General features: G+C 55.9%; 1 protein-coding gene across 2 annotated transcripts; it reads left to right on the top strand.

Moving 5' to 3' along the window:
- The first annotated feature begins 1,192 nt into the window (after window positions 1–1,192).
- Window positions 1,193–6,176, top strand: TRIM56 (tripartite motif containing 56). Of its 2 annotated transcripts, XM_067012524.1 has the most exons (4): window positions 1,195–1,264; window positions 1,762–1,826; window positions 2,141–2,194; window positions 2,307–6,176. In XM_067012524.1, the coding sequence occupies exon 4, from the start codon at window positions 2,308–2,310 to the stop codon at window positions 4,573–4,575; it is 2,268 nt and encodes a 755-aa protein (XP_066868625.1). In that variant the 5' UTR covers window positions 1,195–1,264; window positions 1,762–1,826; window positions 2,141–2,194; window position 2,307; the 3' UTR covers window positions 4,576–6,176. The 2 variants fall into 2 exon arrangements, with proteins under 2 accessions (XP_066868626.1, XP_066868625.1); XM_067012525.1 differs by lacking the exon at window positions 1,762–1,826 and having other exon boundaries at window positions 1,193–1,264; window positions 2,137–2,194.
- The last annotated feature ends 18,231 nt before the right edge of the window (window positions 6,177–24,407 follow it).

Raw genomic sequence — 24,407 nt, 5'->3', positions numbered from 1 at the left:
CACCTCCCTCCACAGGGACAGTCACAAGACCCACGGGTTTCTCTCACCTGTAGCAGCTGCTCACACGTGAGGCTCCTCCCATCCTCCACCCTCCTCTCTGCCCCTAGCGGCGCTGTGTCAGCTCAGACCCCTCCACTTTTCACCTGGACCCATGGTCAGGCCCCCCCCTCTATTCTCTTGGCCGCTGCCAGAGTGAGCTCTCACCGGTTCTGTTTCCTCCCGAAATCCCATCACCGTGGATAAAGCGACGCATACATGGGTAGCTGCGTGACGAATCAACTACGGCAAGATGTTAACTGTAGAATCTAAGCGGTAGGTGCAGCAGTGTTCGTTCCAATCCTCTCAACTCCTTTGTGCTTCAAAATTTTCAGAAGATGTTGGGGGAGATATCCTTCAATGGTTTCTTTGGGCTTTTTGGATAAAACTCAGACCCCTTCGTGTAGAACATAAGGCCCTCTGTGATCTGGCCGCTGCCTCTCCGTCTGTAACCTCACCTGCTACCACTCACATGTCCCTTTCCCACAAACCATCCTGAATTACTTGGATCCCCCAGCAGAGTCGTGGTATTTCATTCCTCTGAGCCCTCGGACTTGCTGTTCCCGATTCTTAGAATGCCTTTCCCTGCGTTGTTCTTCTCGGGTGATCCCTAACCCCCATGCACCCTTCTGACTCATCTCAAGTGACGCCTCCTCCAGGAAGCCTTTGCTGACTCCTCAGTCCGGGGCCCCTTATCTGGTTCCCACAGCCCCTCCAGTTTCTCAGCTGAGATTTATACTACGAAGGGCCTCACCTAAGACTGGATTGGCGGATACGCAGCAGCACTGGAACGCTGGCCTGAGCACGGGGCTCTGGTTACCCTACGTCTCCGAACCACCTATGATCTCTAATTTCTTCCCTCAGAGGAAGCATCCTCAGGCATCGGCCCTGCCTTTGCGACAAACACACTTCGCAGGCTGAGCGAATCCTCAGGCCCAAACCGACAAGCCAACCTCGGCAACTCCAGCCGCCAAAGCTGTCCTGGCCCCGGAGCCCCGGAGCCTGCTGGCGGGGGCTGTGCCGTGCTGGTGGAGGAGGCCCCCGAGGAAGAGCCCCAGGCAGGGTAGGGAGGAAGGCGGGGCCTGCGGCTGTACAAGTCGGTGTCCCGGGCCTGGGACGGAAGTTGCAGAAGTACAATTAGTTTCAGTTTTGTTTCTTTCAGGAGCCCGGCAACAGCAGCGCCAGGGCCTCGGGGGGCCCCCACTCCGGGTCCTGGAGCCCCGGCTAGGTAAGGAGAGGGGCTTGGAGGGCGTTTGAAGGGACAGCTGAACTGGAGGGGGTGGGGGAAGGGAGAGAGCGGGGGTGGGGGGCGGGGGGAAGAGGAAGGGACTGTGGAGAGGAACCCAGAAGGCGGGAGGAGAGGGGAGGCTTCCCCCGCGGGGGGCCAGAGATCTGAGACTTCCTGGGGAAGACCCCCTCCCACTCTCTGAGCTCTCCTCCCGGCCCCTGCTTTCTGGAAGTTTGGGGGAGATCCCCCAACTTTCTTTATCAAGTGTTTCACAGCCACCGTGCAGGGAGCTGGGGGCATCCACAGACGGGCCTCATGTGACTCCTACCCTCCAGAGGCTTCCAGGAAAGCAGGAGGCCTCTTGCAGCAGGAAAGGCTGAAAGAAAAGGGCTGGAGGAGATGGGGCAAAGGCTGCGGAGATCCTCCGTTTCGGGAGCCGGAAGGAAAGAGCGAGGCAGCCCCTTCCTCTCAGGCTGCCTTCTGCCTGTTCGTTTCAGGACAGTCGAGGCGGGAACGGGGGCCCTCACAACCCGTGATGCCGCTGCCGGGGCCTAGGAGGCAGGTGTACGGGGCTGCGGGAATTGGGGTCCCGGGAATCGGGGTCCCTCCTACTCCCCCACCCTCCAGGAGACAAGGCACGTCTGCCCACCCAGACCCTCGGCTGGTCCTCTCTGCCCTCCCCTCACCCGGCGTCCCACCCCCTCAGGACCCCCTCAGGATCTAGTCACACCAGACTCGCACCCCATGTGCCACAGGGCCTGTCGGTGGGGGGCACCGATCATTACACCAGCAGGTCTCCAAGGCTGTGCTCCTTGGTGATGTCGTATCTCGCAGGGCCTGACATGCAAAAGCGGCCTTTACTTTTTCTGCAGGGAGGAAGGAGGCAGCTCTTTATCTCCAGAGACCAGAAGAAAATTCCTGGCCATTCAGGTGAGACCCCAGACCTGGTGGGGCTTGAGGATGGGGGAGAGGCGAGAGGGCAGGTGGGGGGCTGCCGAGGAGGTGCCTCCCCTGTCCTCTGACCCCGACCCCTCGCTTGCAGAATGGTTTCCCAGGGCTCCTCGCCCTCCCTGCTGGAGGCCCTGAGCAGCGACTTCCTAGCCTGTAAAATCTGCCTGGAGCAGCTGCGGGTGCCCAAAACGTTGCCCTGCCTGCATACCTACTGCCAGGACTGCCTGGCCCAGTTGGCCGAGGGCAGCCGCCTCCGATGCCCTGAGTGCCGCGAGCCCGTGCCTGTGCCGCCCGCGGGCGTGGCTGCCTTCAAGACCAACTTCTTTGTCAACGGGCTCCTGGATTTGGTGAAGGCCCGAGCCGGTGGAGACCTGCGCGCAGGGAAGCCGGCCTGTGCCCTGTGCCCGCTGATGGGGGGCGCCAGCGCTGGGGGGCCGGCCACAGCCCGGTGCCTGGACTGCGCCGACGACTTGTGCCAGGCCTGTGCCGACGGGCACCGCTGCACCCGGCAGACCCACAGCCACCGGGTGGTGGACCTGGTGGGCTACAGGGCAGGGTGGTACGACGAGGAGGCCCGGGAGCGCCAGGCGGCCCAGTGTCCCCAGCACCCGGGGGAGCCCCTGCGCTTCCTCTGCCAGCCCTGCTCCCAGCTGCTGTGCCGGGAGTGTCGCCTGGACCCCCACCTGGACCACCCCTGCCTGCCCCTGGCCGAGGCCGTGCGTTCCCGGAGGCCACGCCTTGAGGGGCTCCTGGCGGGCATGGACAGCAACCTGGCCGAGCTGGAGGCCACCCGGCTGGCGGAAGAGGAAGCCTTGGCCTGTCTGCGGGAGCAGGCAGCCAAGGTGGGCGCGCAGGTGGAAGAGGCGGCCGAGGGGGTCCTGCGGGCCCTCCTGGCCCAGAAGCAGGAGGTGCTGGGGCAGCTACGGGCCCACGTGGAGGCCGCTGAGGAGGCCGCTCGGGAGAGGCTGGGCGAGCTGGAGAGCCGGGCCCAGGTGGCCAGGGAGGCGGCCGCCTTTGCCCGCCGCGTGCTCAGCCTGGGTCGGGAGGCCGAGATACTCTCGCTGGAGGGGGCCATTGCCCAAAGGCTTCAGCAGCTGCAGCGTTGCCCCTGGATGCCTGGGTCAGCCCCCTGCCTGCTGCCGCAGCTGGAGCTCCACCCCGGACTCCTGGACAAGACGCGCCACCTGCTGAGGCTCTCCTTTGAGGAGCACCAGCCCCAGAAGGACAGCGGGAAAGACGGAGCCGGAAGCCAGGGAGGCGACCAAACCCGGCCCCAGAGCGGGGATGGGGCCCAGGCCCCAAAGCAGGACAGTGCGCAGACGCCCCGAGAAGACGGAGCCCAGACCCTAAAGGCGGAGAGAGCCGAGACGCCCCAAGGAGACGGAGCCCAGACCCCCAAAGAGGGCAGAGCCCAGACGCCCCAGGAAGATGGAGGCGCCCAGTCGCCAAGGGGCGGCAGATCCAACAAGAAGAGGAAGTTCAAAGGCAGGCTCAAGTCCATTTCTCGGGAGCCCAGCCCAGCACCTGGGCCAAACCCGGAGGGCTCGGGCCTCCTCCCCAGGCCCATCTTTTTCTGCAGCTTCCCCACGCGGATGCCGGGGGACAGGCGGTCTCCCCGGATCACCGGGCTCTGTCCCTTTGGCTCCCGGGAGATCCTGGTGGCAGATGAGCAGAACAGAGCCCTGAAGCGCTTCTCCCTCAATGGCGACTACAAGGGAGCGGTGCCTGTCCCCGAGGGCTGCTCCCCGTGCAGCGTGGCCGCCCTGCAGGACGCCGTGGCCTTCTCGGCCGGCGCTCGGCTCTATCTCATCCGCCCCAACGGTGAGGTGCAGTGGCGCCGGGCGCTGAGCCTCTGCCAGGCCAGCCACGCCGTGGCCGCCATGCCGAGCGGGGACCGGGTGGCCGTCAGCGTGTCGGGCCACGTGGAGGTGTACAACATGGAGGGCAGCCTGGCCACCCGGTTTATCCCCGGAGGCAAGGCCAGCCGGGGCCTGCGGGCCCTGGTGTTTCTGACCACCAGCCCCCAGGGCAATTTCGTGGGGTCAGATTGGCAGCAGAATAGCTTGGTGGTGTGTGACGGGCTGGGCCAGGTGATTGGCGAGTACCGGGGGCCGGGCCTGCACGGCTGCCAGCCGGGCTCCGTGTCCGTAGATAAGAAGGGCTACATCTTTCTGACCCTTCGAGAGGTCAACAAGGTGGTGATCCTCGATCCGAAGGGGTCGCTGCTCGGTGACTTCCTGACGGCCTATCACGGCCTGGAGAAGCCCCGGGTGACCACCATGGTGGACGGCAGGTACCTGGTCGTGTCCCTCAGTAATGGGACCATCCATGTCTTTCGGGTCCGCCCTCCTGACAGTTAAAGGGCTGGGACTGGGGAGACACTTTGGGGTGGGGGGACCGGGGAGGGGGTAGAGAGAAGGGAAGCAGGGCGGCCCGAGGGATGTGGTGGCCGAGGGCATTTTCCCCAGAGAGCAGGGGTTGGCAGCTTTTCAAGGTGAAGTGCGAAAACCGCTCTTCAGGTGCGCAGGAATAGGGACCAAGGGGGGTGGCGTGGCCATAATCCTCAGGAGCAGAGGAGGAGGGGTTGGAGGGGTGCTGGGCATTAATGCTGCTTGCTTTTGCTGGGGGTGACCGCCGTGGCCGCCGCCGCCGCCGCCGTAGAGTCTAGGTTTCCAAGCTGTGTAAGCTAGTCCTGATTTGAGTTCTTCTTTAAAACCATTCCTGATGGGGTAGCCCAGGGAGAGTCTTGGGGAAGTGGGTAGAAAGAGCCCTTTAAGCCCAGGGCTTGAGGGTATGTCAGGTATGTACTTTCTGGAAGAGAGCTGAGAACCCCCTTCCCTCCGACTTGAACGGGACGCACCAAGTCAGAAGAGGTCTGGGATTCGGAACCCAGCCATAAATGGCATCTTCCAGCAGCCTCGGCTGGGAAGTTGAGGCTCCTCTGATAATGGCGTCCCCCAGCGAAGTGCGGGGTGGACTTCACGGGGGACCAAGTATAGACACAAGCCGAGGCCAACAGGCGTTTACCTTGAAGTCCGTGAAGAGAATGTGCTACTAGGTAATGGAACCCGGCAGGGTTGGAGTCTGAAACACAGGGTCTGAGTGTGAGACACGGGGAGACCCTGGGTCTTACCCCCCGACTTCCACCACCCCTCACCTCCAAGCCAACCTGAGGCCAGACCTATGTAGGATATAAAACCTTTTCTTTTTTGATGTCTTTATACTTCCTGGAGTTTATTTTTAGCCCCCTCTTAGTTTTCTGGCACAATTCCTTTTGAGAAGTTTTGACTGAACTAAGAGGTTGAAGGCATTCGTGCATATTGCCATTATGGGTGGGGAAAAAACCTAAGCCTAGAGGCCAGGTGTGGGACTCAGGGGCCAGACCGGTTGGAAGACCTGGGAAGTCGGTAGTGGGGCTGGGATGGGTGGAGGAGTGAAAATCTCATGGAGGGATCCCGTCAGAAGTGAGCCATGACCACCGGCCTTTTGCATAGGCTGTGGCAGCGGTGGAACTGAGTTGGACATGTTTAGCCAGGGGCTGTTGAGAGGTGACCAAAGGGATAATATGTAAGGATCATGGGCAGTGAGTGTTCATGGGAACCAGAGAGATTTTGGACAAGTCCAGATGGAAAGTGCAGGACATTAGGTGTAGGAAAAAGAAAATCTTTTTCCAGGGATCTCATTGATTGTTTAATGAAGTGAAAGGGGAAATCATCAATGTCAGGTGGACAAATTCAGTTATATAAAATTTTGAAATGTATGCACAGGAAAGAAGAACGAAGATTGAAGGAAAATCAATGAGATGAGGAAATTACGGAGCATTGATCTGAGGAGTCTCCAGTATATGCAGTGACTACACAGATCTACTTGCTCAAAGGACCAAATAAGCCGTATACCCAAGAGGAACGCACACAGGCCAGGACACATAAAATGAAAAATAAAATAAAATTCATCAGAAATACATTTTAGAAAATATGTCGTGAGGAAATAGACCCTTGGCACTATAAGTGATGGTTCCTGGTGAACAGTTTGGCAGTTCTTGACAAGAGACAAAAGAAGTGATTATAAGACGAAGTTATCTCACTTTGGGGAGTACATTCTGGGAAAAGGATTCAAAAGGAAAAAAATTATCTGCACACATATTTGTGGCCACCTTATATATTACAGTCTTTGACAGGAAACAGCTCAGCTTAGCTAGCCAATTCTGGCTAGACCAGAATCTAGCCAAGTACATTGTGGTCTAGCAGGCCAGTGAGCTACTGCCTTCATGTATGACAATTATGAGAACTATTTAGAATATGATGTTACATGATGCAATCGTAAGCCCAAAAAAAAAAAGATTTTGGCTTTCTGTTCACGTAATGCTAGCAACAAGGTAAAAGCATGTCTGAATAGTTACCGAGTGGAAATAGGTTCAGAATGTGTAAATAGTCAGTGATTGGGGAGATTGGGTTCTTTTTATTTCATGCTGTTATTCATATATGCACATTTCTACTTCAGTTATTATTGTCCAGTAAGTAACATGTATGCTTGACTACTTCAGAAAAATACACTCAAGAATAACTACTGGATTTGTGAACGAATGTGTCAGAATAAGTGAGACTGTTCTGTCGGGGGCAGGGGTGGGGGGGTGGGTAGGAGTCAGGAGAATCCCAGCCAGTCAGGACCCAGCAGGGAGGAAGTGTCGTCAGAGCAGGGTCCTGTCTGGTGAATGACCAAGGAATCTGCCCTGGGAAGTTTGCAGAGGGCAGATGGTCCCTGTGGGTGGTCTCCGTGGGTGTTCGGTCATTGTGGAGTGTCCAGGGGCAGCGGAAGGTCTTACCGAGTTCACCAACTAATTCAGACCAGCTGGAGACCCAGTGGCGGCTCTGCGGAACCAGCTGGTTTAAGATGAGTTGCACGAGTGGGGTGCCGTGTCTGTCTTTGCGGCTCTCTCTACAGAGTCAGCACAGTGATGGCTCCTAGTAGGTGCTCTGTAAACGCCTGTGGAGTGAATTGATGTCTAGAAAACGCCAGGCTGTCCAGAACTTTGGCTTGTGGGAAATCTCCAGTAGGGGGCACTGTGGACACAGCCTACCATAAGCCTCCGGGAGACCTGCTCAGCTCTAAGTCACAAAAGAGGTGAAATTCGGTGTCCTCCTTTTTTTTTTTTTTTTGGCGGTACGCGGGCCTCTCACTGTCGTGGCCTCTCCCGTTGCGGAGCACAGGCTCCGGACGCGCAGGCGCAGCGGCCACGGCTCACAGGCCCAGCTGCACCGCGGCACGTGGGATCTTCCCGGACCGGGGCACGAACCCGCGTCCCCTGCATCGGCAGGCGGACTCTCAACCACCGCGCCACCAGGGAAGCCCCTCGGGTGTCCTTCTTACATGTCCTGGGCGGGGCGAATCCTGGCCTCTAGGGGATAAATACCTTCAGGTTGGAACAACAGGTCTGCGGAGCCGCGTGGGAACCACGTGCAGAGGGCCCGGCTGGTGGCTCACGCGTGAGGCAGGAATAGAGAACTTATCACCTGGATTCCGGAAGAGAATCCCACAGATGCGCTAAAGATGAAGGAGGCACAGGGCTTTCCAGGACGCTGTTAAGAAGCCTGGGGAGTCTGGCACTGGGCGACTGACAGACATGCTGAATTTTCCTCGTGAAGGGGTAGGGGTGGGAAGGCACAGAACACGGCAAAATGTAAAACGGATGAGAAGTATAGCATTGAGCGTAATTTGGAGGTAAAATCCCCAGCGCCCCAACTGTCACCCGGGAATCCTAACAGATCCCGGCACAGAAAGCACTGCTCAGTGTGGAGAGAGAGTTCTGGGCTCAGCTACAGATGTTAAGTAATAGGAACATTGTGAAAGATCCAGCATCCGCACCCTGCATTGGACTATGACAATGATCAATCATTCCTTGTGCTGTTTGGAACTTTCCAGATCATGTAGGAAAGGAGAATGCCGTTCGGGTAGAGAGAAAGGGAGTAGAGAACCTTGTTCATATTCTTTGTGCTTAAAAAAGGAAGATGAGGGCTTCCCTGGTGGCGCAGTGGTTGAGAATCCGCCTGCCAATGCAGGGGACACGGGTTCGAGCCCTGGTCCGGGAAGATCCCACATGCCGCGGAGCAACTGGGCCCGTGAGCCACAATTACCGAGCCTGCGCGTCCGGAGCCCGTGCTCCACAACAAGAGAGGCCACAACAGTGAGAGGCCTGCGCACCGCGATGAAGAGTGGCCCCTGCTTGCCACAACCTGAGAAAGCCCTCGCACAGAAACGAAGACCCAACACAGCCGTAAATAAATCAATTTAAATAATAAATCATATCTTTAAAAAAAAAAGAAGGAAGGTGAATGAGGCAGCGGAGACCTGGGTTGAGTGCTGGCTCTTCCAACTAAATAGCTGTGTGATGTTGGTCTAGCTCCCTAACCTCTCTGAACCTCAGTTTCTACATCAGTAAACTAGCAATAATAATATCTACCATGCCCACCTCACAGGGTGGTGGTGAGGACTGGCTGAGAGGCATAGAGAAGGATTTTGTACCCCATAAAGCTCAAATCTGCAGTCTTGGTTAGGAAAAATTTTAACCGACTTTAGTACTGACTGACTTTCCATCAGGGTAAGCTTGAACGGGGATATTGTGTGCATGCGTTGTGAGGGGAGAACTCGAGAACGTCTGGGTAGAGTTGTGACCTGCTTCTCCTTTGGAGGAGACTGTTCTGTTTCACTTTCCAGCAGTTATTTGGAGAAGCCATTCGCTAAGACACAGCAGTGACCATAGGAGCAGAAGAGACCAGTGGCCAGCTTGCTAAGACTCAGTGCTACTCCTAAAAGCCAGCTGAGAATCAGGCTGTACTAATGAAGGCCTCATAGCCATAGACATTCAGAAGAAATTCAACATGGCAAGAGTAGCCCAATTTTTTTGGTAAATTAGAGAAAATATAATGTGGGAGAGAATAACTCTTCTTTCGCTGTAGTCTTATTATTACTGTATCTATAAAGCCATGTCATAGAATAATCAACAGAGATAATATTCCAGAGGGGCAGACATTCAAGAGAGAAGTCAGAAGTCTTCCGAGGAAATCGATGAGGTTGGTGACCTGAGCTGGGCAAGATGTGATGAGTGGGTGCCAGGATCAAGGTATTTGACCATTTCTCCTGGGCAGGTCAGCTGAGAACTAGAGTTATCCCGTAAGTTACGTGGGAGATTGGATGGGGATGCAGAGTTCTGTTTGGGGGAGAAAGTAGTCTTGGACTAGCTGGGGCATTCTGGGAGTTGCCAGAGAGAGCTCAAGAGGACGTTCCCATTAGGAGAAAGATCAAGTTCAGATGCAGGCTTAGGAAAACAGGTAGCTTGACAGAAGGTAACAAAACCAGCCTACCCAACTGATTGATGAATGTAGTTTAATTAAATGAATCTGGACGGGAACAAAAATAGGTGTAGGAACCACAGAGTGATTGGAGGTGTGGGGAAGGCTCAACAGGGTCTGGCTGACCTCAGCCTCACCTGAAGCCTGGGTGAGGGATCTCTGGGCCTGGGTGGAGAGGGGACCGTATGTAAAGAGGCAATTGGGAAGTCGTTTGGGAAGGTTTGGGAAGGCTATCGGACTTGTCTTCAGAGAAAGTTGGAACTGGTTGCATTAGCAGCTAAGAGAAATGGGATTGAAAATGGTGGGTGGGATTGGGGCCTCTGTACCCGTGGTGTCAGCCCAGCGAGTATTTCTTTGTTGCCACCAGGCTGAAGAATCTGTGTTGTAAACTCTTTCATTCCTTTATCCTTTGTATCTTTTTTCTGGTTCTTAATAAATTCTTTTGAAAAATGTGAACCTTCTCTCAGATGGTTCATGGGTGTGGGAAATGATCAACACCTAGGTAGCGGACTTCCCTGGCGGGCCAGTGGTTAAGACTCCGCACTTCCACTTAAGGGGGTACAGGTTCGATCCCTGGTCGGGGAACTAAGATCCCACATGCCTCGTGGCACGGCCAAAAAAAATTAAAATTAAAAAACAAACAAACAAACAAACCCGGGTAGTGAAGGGAATCAGATATCACGGCCACATTCCCTGATGTGGCTCCAAAGAGGCTACACAGAATCCTTGGGGACATTTCAGAAGCAGGGGGGTCATCACAGTCATCATCTGTGGCCCCAGCCCTCGTCCCGGGCCACTCCCATCTGTAGGACAGAGGGGCCCTCTGGGCACAAACGTGCATCTTCCAGGCTCACATTTGGTGGGAGGGAGCCCTCAGGTGACCTGGCCCAGCAGGACCCCGTGGAGGTGTATATGAAGGAGGTGGGCCAGGGGCCCAAGTGAGGATAGCTGTGCCCACCACTGGTCGGTCTCTGCTTGTTTTCTGGTTTGTGGGCTCCATCTAACGTGCCGCATTTGTGATCCCACAGTGGCCCCTGCAGGGCTGGGAGGTACCCAGGCTCTAGGAATATCTGCCTACTGGCCAAACCCACCCCCTCTGACTTCCCCAAAGCCCCTCCAGGAGCTCCTGACCCTCCCTTCTGAGTCCTGAGCAGGAAGAGACGAGATCTCAGGTCTTTATTTCTGATTCACTCAGCCTCCAGCCTCCCCCATCTAACACAGGAGTCAAGCAACAGTTACTGAGTGCCATCTACCTGTGCTTCCCATCCATCCATCGACTTCTGGGATGGAAGGAGGCACCATCAACGTTTTTTTACAGACACGGAAACCTACGCCTGCAAGGTTTGCTCGTTTTAAGTAGATTTCGTTTCTGACTCCAAAAGCTGCCCTTCCGACCAGCTCTGAATCCTGAGCCTCATTCGTCGACGAGAGAGCCGAACAAAATGAGATCTGAGCTGCTTCCCCGAGCTAAAAGGCCAGGACCTATCCCTAAAGAGGTCCAGAATCGAGAGCCAGGAAGGGGAGCTCGGTGATGCCCCAGGCACCTCCCCCCTCTTCTCAGTGCCAGAGCGGCCCCGCGTCCCCTCGGAGCAAGAATGACAAGAATGCTCTAAGCGGCTAGGTGGGGAAGCAGCGGGTAGGGACGAGGGCCCACCACTGCTGCGGTGACAGCCTGAAGAAGAATTCCACAATTCATCATCTAATGACTCAGCCTGGCTTTGGACCAGAGCCGCTGTGAACCCGGGGGAGTGTGACTCAGCAGCTGAGGGGCCCGGGAGAGGGCGAGCCTGCGGGTCCATGTGAGCGGTGGCCGTGGGGAGAACGGCCTGTTCCAGCTCCAGACCCCAAGGCGAAGCGTCCGCCCCTGCGGTCAGGCACGTGTGTCCTCGGTTCCCAGCCATGCGGCCCGGCCTCCTCCCTCAAGCCTGGGTCTCTCTCTCTCCCCTGCGTTGGAGAAGTCGCAGCCCTGGAGGCGGCAGGCTCACTGCCTCTGCTCGCAGCCACGGGGTCCGCAGCAAGTTGCCAGGCCACAGACTCTGCAGGCCTCTCTCCTCTTCGCTGCCCTGCGGGGGTCACCTTCGAATAAGGGCGGCAGAGGCCACACTGTAGGGGTGGGGAAGCAGGGCTATGTCACAGGCTGGGCGCACAGCTGGACAGATGTTCACTGTATCCCTCCTCATCACTGGGGTCAGGGGAAGGGGGCTCTGGGGTCTTGATTTTGCTCCAGGGTGAACTCAGAAAATGTCTCTTCCCCATCAGAAAGGGCAGTGTCTGTTTCCTCTCCCCTGAACACGAAGTTAGGGACAGTCTCACCAGAAGAAAAGAGCCAGAGCAAAGAGAGATGGAACAGCCTCCAAATCCAGCGAGGGGCCGGGGCACCGAGGCCGGAGGTCCACGTGCTTCCCTCCCATCTCTGACGGCCCCGGCTACTTTCTCACCTCGATCACTCACACGCAGCTCTTTCCTCACCTGCAAAACCCTTCAGGACAAGAACTTCCGATTCACACTGAATTTTCCATAACCAGGTGTTCTATAAATCCTGGTGAGCGAAGAGAACGAGTGAGTGGATTGGGGCTAAAATCTAGTCCCTGTCACTTATGTCAGATAGAACACCGAGAGGAGCTGGAAACATCGTGGGGCAGGCCCGGAGGCAAAAAGGGTTTATCCCTTTTCCTTAGAAGGGAACATGAGTAAGCGTGAAGTTATCTGGAAAAACAGATAGTAATCTCACTCCGCAGTACTTCTCCTATGTTCCATAGCACTTTAACCTTCTAACATACGATTCCATTGAATTATTTGTCCTACTTATTGTTAGAATTTGTCTCTTCCTCCAGATTCTACCCCAGGTAGAATGAAAGCCCCAGGATGGGGCATTTTGCCTGTTCTGTGCACTAATACCTCCTACGCCTGCAGCACAGTGCTTGGGATACGGTAGATTCGGAACGAATGAATGGTATCTGTGAAACATTTACTTGGAGGCAGGTCCCTCTCCACCCGCTATGCATTTACATGTATTAAAGTCCAGGAGGTGCATAGTATTATCACCTCGGGTGTAATTCTGGGGACAGTGAGGTTAGAAGATTATGTGACGTGAACAGGATCACAAGGAGCTGGGCAGAGGCCAACACCAGCGGCGGCCGGCCTGGAGCTCACGCTCCAGCACTCCCTGGCGAGGAAATGGGCGCGAAGCCTTCCCAGGAGCCCCACCCGACTCCAGCTTTCCTGGGTGAGGCTTGCTTGCTTTTTTTAAAGTTTTTTTTCTTTTTTTGGTGTGGACCAAAGTCCACAAATTCTGTATTGAATTTGTTACAATATTGCTTCTGTTTTATGTTTTGGTTTTTTGGCCACAAGGCCTGTGGGATCTTAGCTACCGGACCAGGGGTGGAACCCACACACCCTGCATTGGAAGGCCAAGTCTTAACCACTGCACGACCAGGGAAGTCCCCAAGGCTTTTTGTCTTTCTCTCCCTTCCCACCAACTTCCCACACGACCCCACTCTACCCCCCAAAAGTTAGCTCTGCCCCAAAGTACAGCTTCTTGTCAGTTGCAAAGACTTTTCCTGGCAGGAGAGCCACGGAGACATGGGAGCAGAGCGTGGGCTGAGGAGCCTGAGCCTGGCTCTCCCCGCCCGGGGCCCTGCAGAGCTGGGACGGGACCCGCCTCCTCCCTCCCCGCACCCCACAGGCTGCGTGGGAGGCTCCCAGGCCCAAGCTGAGGGCAGGAGGAACTCCCCAGATCACTTTTCTGTGCGTTTCCTGCTGCTGGGAGCTGAGCTAGAACTTAAGGAGGTCCCTGCCCACTTCAAGGTGCGAGGGCTCCAGACTCTGTCTCCTCTCCGGGCCAGCCCTGCAGGGCCCAGGTGGGGAGAGCCAGGCCCCCTCACCTCTGCCTTGCGCCCAGTTCCCTTCTTGGGTCCCGTGCCTCCATGGTTCTCCTGCCAGGAAAAGTCTTCCCAGCCGAAGAGAAGCTACATTTTGGGGCAGAGATACCTCTTGGGGGTGGAATGGGGTCGTGTGGGAAGTTGGCGGGAAGGGAGCTATAAAGGAAAACATCACCCAGGAAAGAGGAACTGGGCTGTGGCTCTAGGGAAGGCCTGGTGCACATCACCTCCCCAGGGAGCGCTAGCGAGTTAGCTCCAGGCCGGCCACAGCTGGCACTGGCCTCTGCCTAACCACTTGCTCCTGTGTGATCCCTGGAGAAAAGAACAGAGACCCAAGAACACCAGGAAGCAGGGAGAAGGCTGCAGAGACTTGAGGACACACACATCCAAGCTCAGGGAGAGACGACGCCATATATGTCCATCCGAGGCCTCGGGGAGGCAGCAGGAGAGGAAGGGAAGGGTGCTGGGGTATCTGAGCATCATCTGGAAGTGTTCCATCATCAGGGGAAGCGGAAGCTGGATTGGGGTTTGTCATCGAGAATCTGTGTCCAGATGTTGAGAAACAGTGCCACACCCTACGTATGGGTTTGTGGGTGTGGCCAGGGCCAGGCATCTTTGCTGGTGTTTAGATGAGGTGTATCTCTATGCTCTGCAAAGCACACAGGGGTGAGGGACTTGCTGTCAGGGTGTTCCCAGGCAGGGCACCATCCCAACTTTCGCCTCATTAAAGAATCAAGACTGGAATTTCCCTGAAGCTCATTTCCTCCCACTTACTACTTAGCGGAGGACCAGAGCTGCCACATCTATCCTCCGAGGGCAGATGCTGGGTGTGGGCGAGAAGCAGAGCCCTCCAGGAGTGCCTCCATGCCCCGTCCACCTCTCCAGCCAGAGGCCTGTCTCCTAACACAGAAGCACATGTGCCTTCCCTCTTGGATTCTTCCTCCCTCTCCTTCAAGAAAGGGAGTCACAGGGAAGAGATCCACATTTAGTCCCAGCTCCACCACTCTGTAAACAGGTGACCTGTGCAGAGGTTCCTTCACCTCTCTGTACCTCCATTACCCAACTGTAAAAAAGAGGCAGTAAGATAGCACGGGGGTTCCCAGATGAATAAACAAGATGAAGAACATAAACACACTCAGTGCCTGACACACGGAGATGTTCGGTCCGTGGCCACCCGTTCACTCCTCCCCTCACCCAGCCCTTGGGACCACGGGCCTTCTCTCCATCCTTTTAGACGCAAAACACCCCACGCACCCATCCCTCACTCCACCATGCAGCAGATATTTATTGGACCCTGCCTCTAAATAACCAATGCAAACAGCAAGTGCAAAAATGTCCAGGGGGAGCTTCCCTGGTGGCGCAGCGGTTAAGAATCCGCCTGCCAACGCAGGGGATGCAGATTCGATCCCTGGCCCGGGAAGATCCCACATGCCTCAGAGCAACTAAGCCCGTGCGCCACAACTACCGAGCCTGCGCTCTAGAGCCCACGAGCCACGACTACTGAGCCCGCACACCACAACTACCGAAGCCCGCGCACCTAGAGCCCACACTCTGCAACAAGAGAAGCCACCGCAATGAGAAGCCCGCGCTCGGTGCAACTAGAGAAGGCCCGCACGCAACAATGAAGACACAACGCAGCCAAGAACAAAATAAATTAATTTTTTAAAAAAGTGTCCAGGGAAGACACGGCCGGGGCAGAAGGTGGCCGGTCTCCCAGACAAGGCGGCTTTATCAGCGTGCTTCATCACGGCCCAGCACCTCCTTCTCGGCCACATGTGCGCACCTTGGACAACGCAATCTCAGGTCCAATTAACATGAACCAGACTCACAAAGAATAGCTTACAGACCCCAAATGCTGGCTCATTAATTCACAAACAGAGTCACATCCCCAGGCACCTGGACACCTCTCTCCTGGGGGCCTCGGAATGTGGCGTTCGTGTGGAATCAGGACAAAGTGGGGACATTGGATGATCTTAATGGCAGGACGGCAGTCTGAGACATCCTCTGCACCTCCAGACACACCCGTCCTGGGTCCTAGCCACTGACGTTTGCGGGACAGGACACCAATTGTCCGGCACAGCCTGGAGCCCCAGCACCAAGTTGGGTCTCCTTGGATCCCCCTTTATGATGAAGAGGAACTTTCCCCTCTTCTTGGCGTTTTCCCTCAGGCAGAAGACAATGCAGTCACTTCGCTGAAATGCAATCACAATCTTATCTGCTCCTCTATGTGTCCTTAATTGGATTTGGGATATTCACAGACAGACAGTCTCCTAGGTAATTTCTACAGAGGGCTAATAGCCTCTCCTAAACTGAGTTTCTTCCTAATTGAATTCTCAGAAGGCGATGGTAACTTCAAGGCACTTGGCTGTCAGGCCCAAGTCCCGCCCACGTGGGGCCGTATTAAGGGACACGGGAAGAAAGTTTACACCCAAACAGTTCCTACCTCTAAACGATGTACGACCCAGTAGGGAAAACAAAACAAACACGTGCAATGCAGTCGACGAATAATCCAGTGCTGAATGTGTGATTGTGTGGGTCTGATCATAACAGGGATCAAGTTCAAAGGGCAGACAGCTTAGGCTGGCCTGGAGGAGGCCGGGAAGGCTTTGGGGAAGAGGTAGAAGCCAAGGCATCTTGGGAGGCTCTGTGGACAGCTGACTTACATACGAAAAGCAGGGGAGGTGGAACATTCCAAAGGCAAAAAAATGGGTGGGAAAAATGGAAAACAGATGGTCTAGACGGAAGGGGGACAGATGTGACCAATTCAGATCCTGCCCCTGTGATGAATGGCTTCCCGGTTCCCTCTTTCACCCCCCACTGCTCTTGTTCCTCTTCCCCGTCCACGAGCTAGGCTTGCGGAGAAAGTCAGGGAGGCCCATCTCCCCCACCCTCCCCGACATGCACAAGCACACGCGTGTCCGGACGCAGCAGAACTAACGGTCTGCTGGACAGGAAAGCCCTGTCAGAGTGCAGGGAACCTCCACCCCAGGCCAGAAGCGACAGCCCTGGGCTTTCCACCTGCTGCACTGATCACAGCCTGATTCATCCTGAAAACCAGCCCCAGGCGCTAGACACAACATGACCTCTTCCCCTCTCCTACCAGCCCCTTGGGATTCTCAGAAGTGATAACAGGGAGTTCCCGAGTCAGGGGTTTTCCATCTGGGTTCTGCTGCTGGGTCCCACCTGCACCCCCCATTTCCCTGAGTAAGCTACCAGCACAGGCAGACAAAGGCAAGATGGAGTCTGGCATGCCATTTCCAGAAAGAGGGAGGACTGGCGGAGAAACCCCCTCAGGGCCCCATTCTGGTGGTTTAGGCTCAGGACCAGACCCTTGAGACATCCAGAGAAGAACGGTCTCCATCAGTGCTAGTCTAAAGCAGGAGCTCTGAATGAGAAGGGGGTGACCCCCGGTTTCCTGGTGTCCCCTCTGAAGGAGCTAGACCCTGGAAACAAGACAACGGCCCCTCTGCTTCCCTAGACAGCCTGGTCCTTAGACAGAGCTGGCCAGTGTAGAGCTGAGGACTCAGGAGGGCGAGGTCTCTGCCTGCAAGGCCCGCAGCTCCTGCCAACCCTGGCATGACTGAGGCTGTCTGCGTCTGGGACCAGCCTCACAGAATGGTGAGCTGGCAGGCTGGGCTGCACCCTAGGAAAGAGGGAGTGGGCCCCAGGGAAACAGTTGTTGGTCTAGGCTGTGAATAACAGAGGCCTCATCAGCACCCCAGAGCCTCAGGGCAGAAGCACCCAGCACAGGGACTGACTAAGAGAGCAGGTCCCGGCGGGTGGATGAGGACAGGGGAGTCGGGAGGCTCTGTCAGGCTACACAGACACACAGACACACACACGGACACACACACACAGAGACACACAGAGACACACACAGACACACAGACACAGACACACACAGAGACACACAGAGACACACACACAGACACACAGACACACAGACACACACACACACACACACACACACACACACACACACACACACACACGAGCAAATCTCCCCGCCTGCTCTTTGGGGTCCTTCATTTCCCACACGACTCTCTGCTTCTCCAGGCTGACTCATCCTCCCTGCATGCCCCTCTGCCCTATCCCAAAGGTTGGGGCCCTGGACTTCTCCCCACCTGCCCCAGGCCATGGCTGTATGCCTGATTTTATGTGTCACTCAAGAGGCACTTAGCCCAACCTTCCTTGGAACCGCTGGTCTTTAGAAATGCCTGTCTTTCTCCAGAACAGAGCCCTGAGTCCCTCCAGGGCTGGAGCCACATCTCCAGCCCCAGCACTTTTATATGCCCAGCGGGCAGAAAACACAATGAAAGCAGTTCTGCAGGAATGCCAGCAGATGACGATTATGATAGTGACCTTCATTCTTCAGAGGCCATGCCCCACAGGGAGCCTTCCTGAGCAGTTCACAGCGTGGCTCTTTCAAGGCATTCGAGGCATGTTCTGGCTCCTCCAGCCCTGACCCAGCTTCTCAGCTCCTCTCTCCCTCTCCACCCGTCTCAGAGTTGAGCCTGAAGCCCAAGGTCAGCAGAAAACCAGCTCACAGACATGAACAGGGCAGGAAAAGTTGCTCACGGAGCAACTGGGTCAAAGTTCAGCACACCCATCCTCCTCTCCAGCTCACCGCCAGAGGCTGCAGCTCCCTGTCGCCAGGTGACCCAGCCTCCAGGCCTAGGGAAACGCTGACCAGCTGTCAGGTAGACTCCTTCAAGTGTGATAAGGGGACTCTGCCTCCAACAGCCTCCCCAGGGCAGCAAGTGCCTGACATTTCACATCACTGGCTCATGGGGTCTAAGGTCATAGTCTCAATCCTAGAAGCACCCGAAGAGCTAGTAAAAACAAAACAAACCCCAGTATCCCAGGATTCCAGTTCAAGATTCCAATCATCAGGGGTGAGTCTGGGTCTCAGGACTTTTCAAAAGCTCTTGGCGGGAGAGGGGGATGAATTTGGAGATTGAGATTGAAACATACACACTACTATATATACAATAGGTAACTAAGAAGAACCTGCCGTACACCACAGGGAACTCTACTCAATTCTCTGTAATGACCTACATGTGAAAAGAAGCTTAAAAAAAAAAAAGAGTGGGTATATGTATATGTATAACTGATTCACTTCGCTGTACACCCGAAATTAACACAACATTGTATATCAACTACACTTCAATCAAAATTAAAAAAAAAAAAATTAAAACAAAGCAAATGCTCCTGGGTGAGCCCCAGGTGCAGTGGGGGGCTGAGAACCACTGGATCAAGGCGCAGAACGTCATGATTCCAAAGTGAGTGTGACTCGGGAGGGTTTAAAACAGTGAATCCTGAAGACCTGAGTTGGAATCGGTTCCTTGCTGGGCAGCAGATCTGGGCGGGTGTGGGGAGGGGAGAGGGGATGAGACCAGGGTCAGAAGAGTTCTGAAGGAAAGAGTCAAGGGTGGTGGGAAGGGGGCAGTGGGACATGCAGTGAGGGAGGGACATGGACCCATCCTGGGTTGGGAGGTTAGGGGGGACAGCTATGTGGACAGGTGAGGCACTGAAAAACAGAATGGCGTTAAGAGCTGAGGGCTCCGGAGCCAGCTCCTCTCATTAGCTGAGTGAGCTTGAGCAAGAAATCCGACTCCTTTGTGTATCAGTTTTCCTCATCTGTAGAATGGGGCCATCGCCCCTGCCCGACTCTGAGCCACAGGAGAACGAACTAAGGTGATGAGTACCAAAGAGGGCCTGGCAGATGGCAACGACTCGGCATGCCTTAGCCATCGTCACTGCTGTAGTCTGGGGAAGAGAGCAACTCCTAAAACCCTAAAGAAAAGGCGTGCAGAGCCCAACACCTTAGAAAAGAATGGACTTACAGGTCAGAAGCTGCCTCAACACACTAACGGGGACAGTCACAAACCCAGGCTGCCTGGCACGAGTTTTCAGAGGCTCAGAATCCATCCTCCCTCCGGGCTTACCAGCGTGGGAGCCTGGGAGGCTAGGGGCCCTGCAGCCCTGACATGGGGGTTGCTTCTCCCTGTCCCTTTCGGATGTAGGCTTCTTCTCTAGCTCTGGGATTTGCCACATTCTTGCTCTTTCTAAAGGCCCCGAAAGAGGACGGAACTTCCCCTCTGGTATTGCACGTAGTGGGGGACCCCAGGCAGGCCTCTTCCCTGTCCCGGCCGTGACCTCATCTCTAATGAAGTTCCTGCAGGTTCCAACTTCTGCAAATCCTACCCTAGAACCTAGAATTGTCTTATGTGATGTCCAGCAGCCAACTGGCCATTCGGGGGCTGTGACGGTCCCAGCATAGACGGGCTTCTTTACCAGACGCTCCTTTGGTTCTGCCGGGATCCGCCTGACCTTGGCAGGGGACCCTGTTTTCCCCGCTAGGAGCTCCTTTGCGTAAGAAGGCCAGCAAAGGGGGCAGGGACCGTTTCCGCCAGTCACTGCAAAGCGGGACTCAGACCTCCAGGCTTCCAGCCCAGCGCCCGTACCTGGAAGACGGTTCACGCTGGGGCATCCCCGGGGTTGTTGACCTGATCGGAGCAGGAAGGCCCAGTCCCTTTCCTTTCCCCCCTGTTCCCTTGTGCATTGTTTTCTTTCCGGTGGAATTTCTGCTCTTGAAGACTCAGCGCTCTGCGTTCCTCCCGCCGCTGCCGTCCCTCACATCCTGGTTTCCTCCTGTCCAGACAGCGCTGGCCGTCGGCCAGGACCTCAGCCATTCATGGAGAGGACAAGGGCTGAGGACAGCAAAGGGAGGAGGCGGGAAGTGGGAAGCTGATCATTCCTCCTTCATTGGAGCCTCAGGCCTCTTCCGCGGGGCCTGCAGTGTGTCCTCCACGGGCAGTGTGTCCACGGTGGGTGGCGTGTCCGCCGTGGGTGGCGTGTCCACCACGCGCAGGCAACCCCTCCCCCCTGCAGTGGGCAGCGAGGCCCAGAGAGCAAGCCTGGGGTGGACACATGGGGAGGTTGTACACAGACGGGGACAGACCTTGGACTTCCCACTCCCAATTAGTTCCTCTCTGGATTGGGTACAAGACCCGCCTGGCACTAAGGCAGGCGGGGAGTCCAGACAATCAGGCCAAGATCGAGGCTCATCTCCAGGGTGGTCTCAGGACAGGGGTCGGGGTGGGTGCGGGGTGGCAGGCAGTACTGCCCAACCTGTGCCAGCTCGCCTGCCCATGGCACTTCCTGTGGCGTTGTGGAGGGTGGGGCGAGGGGGAAGGTGTTTGAGACGGGGTCGCTCATGCAGCCCCTCTCCGGACCACCTCCTAGCCCACAGGCCAGTTCCAGGAAAGAGCCCCGGTCTGATTCCTGGGTGTTAAATGCAGCCCAGGTCAACCTGCCCTTCCAGCCATGACGCAGAAGGGGCCCCAGAGCCTTTGTCAGGACTGGGCCGCCTCAGCTCCCCTCGCTCCAGCAGCCCAGCCCCGGCTCCGCCCCCGTCCCCCCAGGCAGAGCTGCGACGTGAATGACAGTCATGCGTTTGCCTGCCTCAGCCCTTAATCGCACAGCCCTGTTAGTTCCTGACACTGACGGGCGTGGGGGCCACAGCAAGGCACCACCAGGTAAGGGACTCAGGACAAAGCCGCGTCGTAATTCTGGGTCCTGGGAATAGGAGGGACAGCAGGCACTGCCAGCTCTGAGCATCTGCTTTACATCAAAGGTCTTAACTTGGTAATGATGCCTTTTTCAAGCACCTGCGGGAAGCCTGGTCCTGCCCTGCCAGTGCCAGACCTGGGCCTTCCGTGCCCCAGGGCCCCGGCCCCACCTGCTGAATTTCTGGGGTTCCTTACCTGAGGGCCTGATCAGCTAATCCCTTCTATCACAGGAATCTTGGTGTCTACCCTCTACCCTCAGGAAAACAATGGGCTCAAGAGAGGGGACACACACACACAGACACGCAGACACACAGACACTCACACACACACACAGACACACACTCTCACACACACACACAGACACACACTCACACACACAGAGACACACTCTCACACACACAGACACACACACAGACACACACTCACACACACAGACACAGACACACACTCTCACACACACACAGACACACAGACACACACACACAGACACACACACTGACACACACTCACACACACACAGACACACAGAGACACACACTCACACACACACAGACACACACAGAGACACACACTCACACACACAGAGACACACACACAGAGACACACACAGACACACACTCTCACACACAGAGACACACACACAGACACACACTCACACACACAGACACACACTCACACACACACTCACACACACACATTTTTTAAAGTCAGCTGAAGGCTACTGATTGCTTTCTTCCTATGGACAGATACACTTGCTCATTTCATTCAAGCCGTCTGTTGAAACCCTACCAAGATAGTTATGGAAGTGGCATCATTCTCCCCATTTTGCAGAAGAGAAAAGTGAGGCCGTGGGGAGTAAACACGTTACCCAGCGTCTCCTGCTAGCCCTCAGGCCACATCTGCCTCTTTCCACAGAAGACACCTTGTTCATGCCCATGGTGTCTGTCTAGAGAGACTGAAGCATTAGGAAGGGAAAATGATTTGCTCACGACCATGTGGATAAATAACTGGAGCCAGAATGTCTGGCCACCGTGATGACCACGGGGGAATCCTGACGTGTTGAGAGCAAACACATGTGGCTCAGTAAGCAGGTCTGATTGGATACAGTCTTCCCTCGGTGTCTGCAGATTGGTTCCGGGACCCCCGCAGGTACCAAAACCCACCAGTACTCTAGACCCTTGTATAAAATGGTATAGTATACTCTGTCCTCTGATTCGCAGCTTCTGTATCCACAAGTCCTGCATCGGGGATTCAGCTGACTGCGGTGTGATCGGTTGCTTGCATCCACGGGCTCGAACCCGCGGATACGGAGGGCTGACGAGAAGGGAAGGGGAATCTTCTGGTGGTGGGTCTCCTTGGGATGCCTTTCCTAGTCAGGGTGGGGTCTCTGAGGTCAGGAAGAGGCAGCCACAGGGACCCACGAGAGAAAAAGCGGGTCTCCGAGGATGACGTAAGGGACGGGAGCAGTTGCAAGAGGAGCTGGGTGCTCTGGAGAAGGGCGTGGGCCCAGGAAGCCAGGAATCGGGAGGCGGGTGTGGACGGAGTCGGGAAAGTGTTTCTGTGTGGCCTCCAGCCCGCAGGGGGTAGAGGGTGCTGCTTAGGACGGATACTGCGGTGCAGTCTCTGAAGGCATCTCTGAATGTCACATCAAACCCATCCCAGAAGAGATTCAGAGAAGCTCCTTTAGGAACAACTGAGCTGGAGGATGAGGGGAAGGCAGACGTCCTGTGACCCCCCTGATCAAGCCCAGGTCCTCCTGCCCCCTTTCCTTCCCACACTGCACTACTCTCCCCAGCCCTTTCAGCTGCCAAACGACATAGAGGGGCGTAGGAAGAGTTCTGGGCCCCCCAGGGATCCAAGCAAGCCAGCAAGACAGGCACCAACTGCCTTCCTGCTCACCAAGCCAGCTGAGGCAGCCCGGGGTGACTCAGACAAACAGACATGCAGAGAAGGCCTGCTTCCATATGGCGAGGAAGTAGGAGACAAGGAATAGTCAGTGACTCGGGATGTCCCTGGCTCCCCACTGGCAAATTCCATCTGTGCTGCATCACCAGGCTGCTCCGTTCCTGGGACCTCTGCCACCCACATGTTCCCCACCGACCCAGGATCACCACCACCATCAGAAGTTTCCCCTTCCCTTCTTGTCAGCCCTCCGTATCTGCGGGTTCGAACCCGCGGGTGTTTATCTGGGCGTCTGCCCAGCTCAGTCAACTGGTTGCGTCCAGAGCCAGGATGCAGACTAGAGCAGGAGCCTCTACTTCAAGAACCTGGGAAGAGGCTGCAGTAAGAGCAGACCTAGAACACGAAAGCCCATGAAGAGAGCAAGACGGAGATGGGGTGCCTCAGGCAGAAAGGGCTGCTGCCCAGAGATGGAGACAGGTGGAGAGAGGATGGTATCATTGTCTCCCCTCCCTGTCCTGTGGTCTGTGACCCGCCCCCCCGCTCCCCGCCCCATCCATCCCTCTGCTTCTCCCTTGCAACCCGGCATCAGTACCTCTTCCTCCGGGAAGACTTCCCTCCACGTTGGGGCCTGCAACACCCCCGTAGCCCGAGCCTTACAACTTTGTATACAGAGTTTGACAGATGGTTTTAATCTAATCATTGCATGATGTTAATCTTCTGTCCCAGGACGTGTGTCTGTGCCGTCGGAGAAGGAAGCTTATGTTTCTCTGAATCACACCACGGGGCACTGATTGTCAATAACCATCTGGCCATTTGGGGGAACGTTCACACAACGGTCAGGGTAAGATGAAAGAAGATGTATCCAGAGAAAGTGATAAAGGGAGACTCGGGAATGCTGGGGATGAGGAACCAGTTCTGGTAAACAGGAAAGAAGGGGATCAGAGTTAGGCAATCTATGTACGTGGAGAGGATCTGACTGGGGGAGACCCGGGGGGAGTGGGAGGCTGCCACCGGCAGGCTGTGCGGTCACACCTGCCCCGGGAATCACACATGCCGTGTGCCCCATGCTTCCCCCTGTGGCCACGCTGGGCCCCCTTCTCTCTCTCTGCCTCTTTCTCCCGAGAGAACCAGGCTCTTTGTTGCCTGGGGGTTGCGGGGGGTCTCTGGTGCTCACGGAACACTGACGTTATGAGAGGCCACCCCCCAAGGGAATACAGCCCCCCAACGCCCCTCCGAGAAATAAGGATAAACAAGACATGGCGATGGACACAGTAAAGTGAAGGATAAGCACAGAAATGACTGTAAGACGAGGGGATGTTTGTAACAGTGGTTCAGCTGTCAGGGGGTGTTACAGGGGAAGCAACAAGACGTAGGGGCTGCGGGTGCCAGAGAAGGCGACGAAAGGGCCAAGACCAGAAGAGTAGGTCAAACTCTACTCCACTTTCCCCTGCTGATAAAACAAGCCTCCGTCCTTCCTGGGATGCTGGAG

This window comes from Kogia breviceps, chromosome 14 (genome assembly GCF_026419965.1).
Source record: "Kogia breviceps isolate mKogBre1 chromosome 14, mKogBre1 haplotype 1, whole genome shotgun sequence".
In the NCBI taxonomy this organism is placed as follows: Eukaryota; Metazoa; Chordata; class Mammalia; order Artiodactyla; family Physeteridae; genus Kogia; species Kogia breviceps.
The sequence above is the reverse complement of the archived record's forward strand: the minus strand, read 5'-3'. Positions and strand labels throughout refer to the sequence as shown.

Excerpts from the sequence above, each read along its gene's own strand:
- TRIM56 (XM_067012525.1), top strand. The coding sequence starts at position 2,308 with ATGGTTTCCCAGGGCTCCTCGCCCTCCCTGCTGGAGGCCCTGAGCAGC.